At 38.7% G+C, this 9,447-nt stretch overlaps 2 protein-coding genes across 3 annotated transcripts; one reads left to right on the top strand and one right to left on the bottom strand.

Moving 5' to 3' along the window:
* Nucleotides 1-905: 905 nt before the first annotated feature.
* Nucleotides 906-3,349, top strand: LOC103960938 (plant UBX domain-containing protein 1-like). Of its 2 annotated transcripts, none has more exons than XM_018650828.2 (7): nt 906-1,090; nt 1,802-1,883; nt 2,004-2,072; nt 2,286-2,353; nt 2,537-2,666; nt 2,742-2,846; nt 2,935-3,349. In XM_018650828.2, the coding sequence occupies exons 1-7, from the start codon at nt 1,007-1,009 to the stop codon at nt 3,135-3,137; spliced, it is 741 nt and encodes a 246-aa protein (XP_018506344.2). In that variant the 5' UTR covers nt 906-1,006; the 3' UTR covers nt 3,138-3,349. The 2 variants fall into 2 exon arrangements, with proteins under 2 accessions (XP_018506344.2, XP_009371711.2); XM_009373436.3 differs by having other exon boundaries at nt 908-1,090; nt 1,802-1,901.
* On the bottom strand, nt 3,302-9,378 carry LOC103960939 (DNA repair protein RAD5A). Its single transcript, XM_009373437.3, has 20 exons — nt 8,537-9,378; nt 8,311-8,444; nt 8,023-8,158; nt 7,842-7,895; nt 7,623-7,769; nt 7,389-7,540; nt 7,234-7,318; nt 6,867-7,136; nt 6,602-6,748; nt 6,322-6,477; nt 5,987-6,054; nt 5,777-5,899; nt 5,589-5,688; nt 5,380-5,492; nt 4,878-5,156; nt 4,536-4,736; nt 4,277-4,370; nt 4,088-4,159; nt 3,852-3,950; nt 3,302-3,733 (listed from the first exon to the last, which is right to left on the bottom strand). Exons 1-20 carry the CDS (start codon nt 9,359-9,361, stop codon nt 3,611-3,613), a joined length of 3,378 nt encoding a protein of 1,125 aa, XP_009371712.2. The 5' UTR covers nt 9,362-9,378; the 3' UTR covers nt 3,302-3,610.
* Between the last annotated feature and the right edge of the window lie 69 nt (nt 9,379-9,447).

The following is a 9,447-nucleotide window of genomic DNA, read 5'->3' as shown; positions in this document are numbered from 1 at the left end:
AGGGAATTCAAACTATGCCAAACACTAACATAATTTGATGTGAAATCGAGGGATCAAATTTGTTTTCAATGGAGTTAGACCTGAAACTTTTGACTTATAAATAAAGAAGAATACTTTTAATAACGAATATTATTAAATTGTAGCACTAATGACTAAGAAGTTTGAGTTTCAATCTATATCATGGTGCATAAAAAAAGCGAATCTATTATAACCAATATGATTACGTCTGCATTTGTTCCAAAATGCATTTTATCTCCACAGGGGGCCACAGCCTTTTGTTTTTTTGGTCCAATCCACAAGCTACAGCCTATGTGGTCTCCCTTTTTTAGTTTCTTCTTTGAAGTCCACATGCAAATCAGTTGGCACCCAAATTGTAGCCCAATATCAATGTGGGGGTTTTGCCCACAAAATGTTGCATTGTAAATTCAAAATTACTGCAGTAAAAATTTGGAAAACTTTCACATGTGCAAAATTATCAAATAATATAATATGTTATATTAAGTTAGATTGGATGATCGAATCGAATCAGCCTTGATTATTATTCGAATTCGTTTATAATCAAATTATCAAATTTCGATCTTATTCGAATAGTTAGATTGAAAATTACGATCGACTTCCTATTAATTAATTGAATTTAAATTGAGTTCGGGTCAAAATTCAATTTACTGGCAAGTTTACTAATGCCTCATTTTTTTTCTTTCCTAAGTTTTTTTGTTTTTGTTTTTGAACAAATAAAATTATACGCTAAGCGGGTGAGGGAGTAGGCTAAACCTTATAATAGGTTAACCATAATAATATAATTCAAATTTATGATAGTCGAACCTAAAACATCTGACTTATAACTATAAACAAAAATGAAGACTATTAGAGTATGCCATACGTATAAAATACGACTCACGCAGCGAACGGCGAATCCCTTATACAAATAAAAGAATAGAATCGTATAACTTAATCGGATCCCTCTGATTCATTTTCTGTTGGTGTGGGATTTCTCGGAGTGTCGCTGATGATTGTTGATGCTTCTTCTCACACACCCTTGAAAAGAAGGAAGTTCAGAAGCATTGATCCCATGGAGGCCGAAGAAGCTCAGGTTTTTTTTTTTAACCCAAAAAGTCCCAAACTTTCACTCACTCGCATTCGTATTTTCTTGATTTCAGTTTCTGGGTATTTGTTCTTGCTGCTGGGTCGATCTGGGTTTTCTGTGTTATCGATTTTTTTTGGGTTTAAATTGCTGATTAGTGATTGTTGGCTGCTTCGAAGTTGTGGGTTGGTGCCACAATTAGATAAAGATTTACAGGTTTTTGCATAATCTTTAAGAACTTATCTAATTGTGGGAATAATTACTTCTTATCAAGAGATTGAATTTCTTGAAAAAGGATAACTTGAGTTTATGTGGAGCAAAAATGTGGAAGATTTTGCAGTTTTGTGTGAATAATTACTTCTTATCAAGAGATTGAGTTTCTTGAAAAAGGATAACTTGAGTTTATGTGCAGCAAAAATGTGGAAGATTTTGCAGTTTTGGATTCTAAGAACAGTTTTACTGTTTTGCGTGCAAGTTTTTTTGCGTGGTTCTACTTCGTGTTTTCGATGACTTCGTTGTTTAGTAGCATTGTAACTACGATATCCAAATTACATGTTGTAGTAATAGGTTGGTGCAAAATATTGCTATTCTTGTCGTGGATGAGGATATGAAATACCGCTTTTCGAATTGAGATAATTCTGTATTCCAGATTAGATTGTTCCTGCTATATCTTATATCACATATACTTTTTCCTTTTTTAATTTGTTGGGGTGAATTCAGGCCAAGCTCACAGCAGCAAAAGAAAAGGTCGGGAGAGAAATCCACGTTTTTGAAACAACATCAGCATCTTCTTCTTCACAAAGTGAAGAGTCTAATACTGGCATGAAGCAATTCAACTAATATGCCCCATATTTTTTTCCAAAGCAAGTGCATTTAGACGCCTGATAGAATTTTACTTTGTGTCATTTTTTTTGTTTTGCAGAGGAGACAGAGGATTTCTATGAGTTCACTGCAGAAGATTATTATCGGGTTTTGAATGCAAAAAAAGAAGGTAATTGACAGAAACTGTATCATCTGTAATTGTAGGGGAAATATAAAACCTTTTGCATGCTTTTTAAGCTACATAATCTGCTTGTAAATCTTATAGCAAGTATATATGAATGGGAAGCACGTCTTGTATTCGCACAAACTAAAAAACATGCACGCATGTATTTGTACACATTGTATTTATACTGACTATATTTTGTTGATGCAATATAAACAGATAAGACTCTTAAAACACGAAAGTTAAGAGAGGCAGAGAAGGCTGCCCGCAGGTCAAGGATAACAAAGGTGGTTGCTATGGCCCTTTTTCTGACTTTCTTTTCCTTGTTGTAGTGATTGGTTGTAGTTGTTATTTGTATATGATCATCTCCTTCCATTATCATCAGATAGAGACCGTGATCAGGGTTTGATTTTAATTAGTCGTATGGTTGCTTTTGCCCATTTATTAAGTTCTTGTGCTCATGTATGCAGACGGTGATTAGGGTTCGATTTCCTGATAATCACACATTGGAGGCCACTTTTAATCCATCAGAAACAGTTCAGAGCTTGGTTGATCTCCTCGTCAAAGTGGTTGCTCGACCAGAATTACCATTCTATATATGTATGCAAATACGAGTCAAAATATTGCGTTTTCCAATTTTGATTTCAGAGTAGAGTCTAACAGTTACTTGTGCAGATACCACTCCTCCGAAGAAGCAGATAAAAGACACGTCACAGGATTTTCACACTGCTGGATTTGTTCCCGGTGCAATTGTGTACTTTTCATATGACACACCGAAAGGTTGGCACATTTTCTATGATACGTTTCTTTGGATTGTAAGTAACAACGTTTGATGCTAAGTGATTAAGTATTCCTATTTCGTGTCCAGCGGATGATGCTGCAGATGCGGTGTCAGGTCCCTTTCTTCAGGAAGAGGTCATGTCTTTGAAAGGTTTGGAACTCATCAAGAAGCATGTAGAGCCGCCTGTTCAGTCTGCACCAGAAACCACATCGGAGGCACCACCCCCTGTTGTCCAAGAGAAGAAGCCCGAGGGGAAGAAACCTGCTAAGCCGAAGTGGCTGAAAATGTGACATGAATCGCGTTAGTAACTTCGCAGGTTCACCCTGTTAATCGTCATATGTTCTGTGAATCTTCACGCACAACTTGTTATCTCTAAGATTGTGCTGGTTCTCGCAACTTGCCCTCGGATGCTTGTTAGGAGTTTCAATAATTTGTGTTTTCTAGAACAAAACAATGTATGAATTTTAGCATCATGTTTGGATGTAACAATACCAAAATTACATTTGGATGTGCCAAATCCTTCCGGTGAGCAAACCCGCGCCGGATGGAAAATGGATACCACAAATAACAACCCCGTATTGCCTCAACCTTGTAAGCTTAAATACAATACAAATATCCTCAACCGATCTTCCTTGAAGTCCTGCAACCTCAGAACAAGGATCTCAACTTTCTCGGTTTAGACACCGCTGTACAAGCTCTTGATGCTCAAACCAATTCTAATAAGTGACATAAATGAACCTGTTGATAATTTTATCAGATGCTTTCAAGTAAAAAGCATCTTTAGTTCCTCTATGCGAGCCGTTCGAACTTCTTGGTCCGTCAAGGCTCCGGAAATCAGTCGCTGTTTACGTGCTTGCACTGCTTCCATTCGTTCCTCAACCGTTCCCTGCCATCCAATCACATCCGAGAATTACTAGACCAATCAGGGGGGAAAACTGTTACATTCATTGGTGATGATGCCTTTGGAAGACACTCATTAGTCTCCAGTACAAAATAACGAGTACCTTCACAATAAACCGCTTGATCATCACCCTTTTTGTTTGTCCAATGCGATGAATACGCATGACAGCTTGTTCCTCGACTGCTGGATTCCACCATGGATCCTGCAAACATGATTCGTGTGACTCAAAAAACCAACCAAATTTACCATAAACTTAAAGCTTTCTGCTATTATATATTAAAAAAAAAAAAACGACACCGAATCACAATTTTATCTTAAAAATCTCAAATCTGTGCATACCAAGACAAAAGCATTTGATGCTGCTGTCAGATTTATTCCAACTCCTCCAGCCTTCAGTGACATTAGCAACACCTGATGCAACAACCAAGCTCCAATGGTTACACCTAAACTGTCAAGTAGAATGAAAACCACATCCCTCGTTCAAAAACAGCACGAGATAGAATATGACGATGTGTCAGGAGTCACAACCTGGATGTCACTATCTTCTGAAAACTGTTTTAACACTTTCTCACGCTGCTGTTGATTCAGAGTCCCATCAAGGCGAAGAAATGGAATGTTACTCCTGGTCAAAAAATGGAAAAGAAATTAATCATAACTCTCGAGCAAAAAAGTACCAAGATACTATAACTCACAAACAGCAGGTGATCAAAAGAGTACAGTTATGTTTCTTGCTTCATTACACCATAGGCACTTTCTTTAAATATTTTATTCATATGGTAATTTTTACCTAGAAAGAGGGACCTGCAAGAGGTCCAGAAAAGCCGTCCACTGGCTGAAGACAATGCTTTTTGTGCCTGATGAGCGAAGAGATTCAAGTTCACGCAAAAGAATGACAACTTTGGATGATTCCACCCAGTTTTTCTCAACATCAACCTGAAACCGACTCTCAGTGGGTGCTGTAATAAGATCTTGCTTACTGATGGTCTTCCTGCAAAAAACAAACCGTTAAACCTTAAGAACATAATAGGAAAATTCACTACAAGAACTTCAAGAACAGAAATTGAACCTTTGCCCATAAACTAAATAAAAATAAAAATCCTATTTGAAACATAAAGCATTACTTAAATACCTACAAACAGGACAGAGACCAGAACTTGAGTTCCGCCAACTTGCCAAGAGACATTCACGGCATAAGCGGTGAGCACAAGGTGTTAACACTGCATCTTCAAAGGCTTCAAGACATATTGGACACTCTCCCTGTTCCCCCTTACGTATTTCTTCTACAACTTCTTGAACATAAGCACGTGAAGGCAGATCTTTGGCTTCCCCTTCCACAGAATTCTGTTTTCCTTTAAGGAAACGTCTAGCTAGCTTATCCAGATCAGAAAAGTCTTGTGTATCACCTCGGCTGAACAAATCAAACAAACTTAAAGCTAAGTTGTAAAAACTTAAAGAGACATTTTCCAGTATACATTTTTATAAATTTAAAATATTATCTAGCAAGTCCAGAAGGAAAAACAATTATAAAGGCATAGAAAGAATGATTGCCTATTCCAAGCACAAGTCATCATATATGCATCATAAAGCTCCTAAGGCTACATCTGGAGAAAAGAGGGGTTAAAAACACACACCTCATCACAAGAAATGGATGATCACAACACTGGCGAAGGCGTAAAAGCAACTCCAATATGGATGCATAATTATGAAGAACCCGTCCTTGCTCAACAAATTGATCAAACTTCACCTGAAAATAAAGAGAGAATTATTAATTATAATGCACCAAAGATACAACAAACCAATACAATACACAAAATGCAATCAGGTAAATCAGAATATATACCTTTGATCTTTTAAAGAGGGCCTCGTAGAAGTCTTTTTCAGCTTCTGTGAGTTCACAGTAAATCACCTGAATATCAGCTGGAGGAAGAACTAAAATTGGCCTGGAACAAACAGTAAACCTTAAGAGCCAAAATAGAAAGGAAAAGAAAAAAACTGAAAAGAATGATGCGTCCTGAGCTAGTAACTCACCTGCCTTCACGGTCTGTGCTAAACTTTGTTCTCCTTAACATGATTGGCTTTAAGATAGACTGAACCAACTTTAATCCTCTCTCATCACCCTCCTCAAAAGGTTTTTGTATGAGTTTATTCCACCTGAATTAAAAAAGAGAGTAAACTCAGAAACATATTACTGTGAAAGGTGAAAAAAAAGACCGGACAAGACCGTAAAGTAGAACATACCATGCCCAGTTTCCCCAAGGTTCTACCCTCAAAAACCGGAGAAGACTGTAAACGTCCTCCAGGTTGTTCTATGGGGAAAAAAATGTCAGGATATATAACACAAAATTAACCTCTTAAAATTAATAAATTCTCCAAATCTTATAAGAATAAAACATTCATCCCAATACAGATAAAATGGATTCAAGGATCAGGGTTTTACAAGTCTATCAAGGAACTAAATGACCTCCAAACAAGAATATTGGGAATGTTTGGAGAGATTCTCCCTTTGCTTAAAGTTAGAAACATAAAATATTTATGGCCTCCTCTTTAAACAAATTTCTGCAAAAGTACTTTACCTGTATGGGTGTGCCAGTAAGACACCATCGCCGACCAGCAACTAAAGCAGCAGCAGCAATGGAAATTTGGCTTTTTGAGGATTTTATGGTATGCGCCTCATCAAGAACCACTCTAAACCAACTAACCGAGTAAAGTCCCCCATTTTCCTTTGGATTCTAGATGGAAGGAGAAAGTGGGGTAAAGTTAAAAAGAAAAGAAAAGATGCAGAAATTCATTTTCTGTTGAGATGTGCGATACTCAAAAATCTGCATGATATACAGGTAGGAGTTGTTTGGATACCTCAGCAGAATATTCAGAGGCTAACACTCCATATGTAGTGATTACGACATCACTTTGAACTAAAAATTTTGCATCCTTCGGTCTACTTTGTCCATAATGAACATATACCGATAGAGACCCAGGTTTAGCATGAGTTTCGATCTCTGCCTGACAATACAGACAAATATTTAGATAACTCTTGAATATAGAAGATTTATCACTGTGCACTGGTATTCGTGCAAGTAAGTAGAACTACAAAAATGTTCTTCAAAATGACAATATCTACCTTCCACTGGCCTAGAAGAGTCATAGGACATATAATCAAACAACCACCATCCTCAACCGTGTTTTTTTGCTTCAACAACTTATCAAATCCTGAAAATTTTGGGACCTTCTTTGGTAGGTCTGATGAGTGGTCTGCAATGTCGGGGACTTCAATATCTTCACTGGAAGACTGGCTTGTAGGGTAACTAACTGATAATCCATGTCCTGAATGAGTAAGAAGGAGCGATATCGTCATAATGGTCTTCCCCAAGCCCATAGCATCAGCCAGAATCTTCAAATGCATAGTAAAGGCAACACAATCAACAAACTTGATAAAAATGTTTGAAAAAAATGTATATAATCAAGGGTGGAGCCAACTTAAGACTTACTCCTCCTCTGGCCATTTGAAGTGTGCTTGGAAATTCTGTTGTTGCATCACCAGAAAATGCATTCAAATAGATAACACGGTCCCTCCTATATGCAAAGGGCCCTATGAATATCAAATCATAAAGTAGGATAATACAAGATTAACAAACCAGCGTACTTGTCTGCAAGACGATATGCCTCCCAACAAGGGTGAAGAGTCATTGCTCCCTCATCCATGCAGTGTCCCTTTTCCAGTTGGATCATCCAATGAAGAGCCTGCTTTTGGTACGGCCGAAGTTCACACTGAAGTGTACCTGGGGGATCCATTTCCTGAAATAAAATACTTCCTTGGTGAATTTTCAGGTACATGCAGGAGCAAGCTCCATATATGTACAAGATCAGCGTCTAATACCTCTAGCTCAGAGCTGTCACCAATACCAACAATGTTTTCAAGATCAGCATCTGAAATAGACTCCTCATTTTCAACTTCATCTCCATTTTGACCAGGGATTTTAGGCTTATTGGCACGTAATACTGGGGCACAAAGTCCAAAGCTATCCTGTTCAGGCAAAAATTACCCACTGAAATCCCGAGAAAGTAATTGGAGGAAAAAGCATTACCATTTCAATACCTTTGGGTCCAAAGGGCGCTTTCTCGTGTACAAGTCACTCGGAGTAAATTCTGCCTATTAAAAACAAATAAAGGAACAACAACATCACCACCTCTGAACCAAAAGAAACAAGTTGAAAGCAAGGCCAAATACTTAACTTCCATAAAAAAGTGTCCATATGTCATTTACAAAAATTGATCACCTTCTTGAAAGGAGTCAGTCCTAGCAACCGGAACAATGTTGGAAGAGGGTGAACCACTGTTTCGTCAGTGGAATTATTGGCTGCCTTAAGTGAGGTCTTGTTTTGCTTAAGGAACATTGAACTATTGATATACACACTGAACCGCCCCATTAAAAAACAAAAAACAAGAACCAAGAAACAAATTTATCAACCATATGCATTACTTAATCAATACAAAATCATGCAAACTATACTTCAGAACTGTCATTAACAAATTATCGAAAGTATTGGTCTTCCCGAAGAGTATACCTTATTGACAAAAGAATGGTGTCCATAATGCTCAACACATCAGGAGCAGATTTGCAATGCCCCTCAATTCTAACCTTCTTATCCCTCACAAGTGGCAATAAACACCGAGCCCATTCCTTCGGAATTCTACCAATCTACCAAAAAAAACCATTGATCCAAACACAATAATTCAAAATCCAAATAACCAACCAATTAAACCACATTTCTAATTCTCAAAAAGGAATACCTCTCCTGAATCTTTCGTTGAAAACCTCACAATCTCCGAACAAGCAGCTGCCTGCCGTCCCCTCCCAAAAACCTTGCCGGGTGATGGAGATGTTGAACTGCTCTTTGTTGGAAAAGTAAATTCCACTTCGTCTCCAGGGCTAAGCCTCCTACCTTTACACGTTGATAACCCCGAAACTTCACTGCTGCCCACAAACCACCACTCGCTCCCAGCCGAGCTCTCGCTCCGTGCAACCGCGACTTCTTCAACCACGTCGTCCCCTGAATTACTGGGGCAACTACTCCCATTTCCTTCGGTACCCAAAGTGCAATTACTTTTCTGACCCCCATTTTGCTTCAAATTTACGACCTCGGAGCTCAAAATTTGGGGATTCTTCCGAGAAGCCGGTGGTCTTTCCTTCAATTTGAAACTGGGCGTGTCAAAGATTATGTTGATTGCGGCGGTGACGTCGTTGTTGGCCATGTGGAGGGCTCTGATAATGTCCATGTCGGAGTATCCCGAGTCGACGATTGATCGGACGGTGGACAGCAGTTCGTCCGTAACCTTGTTTTTCCCCATCGCGGAGAATTTCGAAAAAAATTCAAAAACCCTAACCCTAATTCCACGCGTGCAAAATTGGAAGTTCGACGGAGAGTGACGACCCCAGGCGGCGCTGGTGGCGAAATTAGAGGCGGAGATAGGTCGGAATTCAGAGAAACGGCGGGGATAAGATGCGCGGCCCTGGCGAAAGATAGCGGAGATTTGGTTTGAGCAATTGTGTCTGAAAGAAAAAGGCGCGAGTGACAGTGTGGAGAAGAGTGGAGAAATGGCGGGGGCGGTAAACATATGAATTGTGGGACGGAGGCTTCTTTGATACGCACGTAACACGTCATCTGTCCATCATTTCTTATATTTAACGCTTTTAATCATTT

The sequence above is a fragment of a genome, unplaced genomic scaffold (assembly GCF_019419815.1).
Source record: "Pyrus x bretschneideri cultivar Hongxiangsu unplaced genomic scaffold, Pyrus_bretschneideri_v1 Contig13, whole genome shotgun sequence".
Classification (NCBI taxonomy): Eukaryota; Viridiplantae; Streptophyta; class Magnoliopsida; order Rosales; family Rosaceae; genus Pyrus; species Pyrus x bretschneideri.
The sequence above is the reverse complement of the archived record's forward strand: the minus strand, read 5'-3'. Positions and strand labels throughout refer to the sequence as shown.

Bases quoted from the DNA above. Each gene is read 5' to 3' on its own strand.
- LOC103960938 (XM_009373436.3), top strand. From the start codon at position 1,007: ATGATTGTTGATGCTTCTTCTCACACACCCTTGAAAAGAAGGAAGTTC. The intron at 1,902-2,003 runs GCATGAAGCAAT...TTTGTTTTGCAG, and splicing joins AAGTGAAGAGTCTAATACTG to AGGAGACAGAGGATTTCTAT. The intron at 2,354-2,536 runs GTGGTTGCTATG...TCATGTATGCAG, and splicing joins GCAGGTCAAGGATAACAAAG to ACGGTGATTAGGGTTCGATT.
- LOC103960939 (XM_009373437.3), bottom strand. From the start codon at position 9,361: ATGTTTACCGCCCCCGCCATTTCTCCACTCTTCTCCACACTGTCACTC. The intron at 5,493-5,588 runs GTATATATTCTG...CTTTATTTTCAG, and splicing joins CCCTCTTTAAAAGATCAAAG to GTGAAGTTTGATCAATTTGT. The intron at 3,951-4,087 runs GTATGCACAGAT...TCATGTTTGCAG, and splicing joins CATCAAATGCTTTTGTCTTG to GATCCATGGTGGAATCCAGC.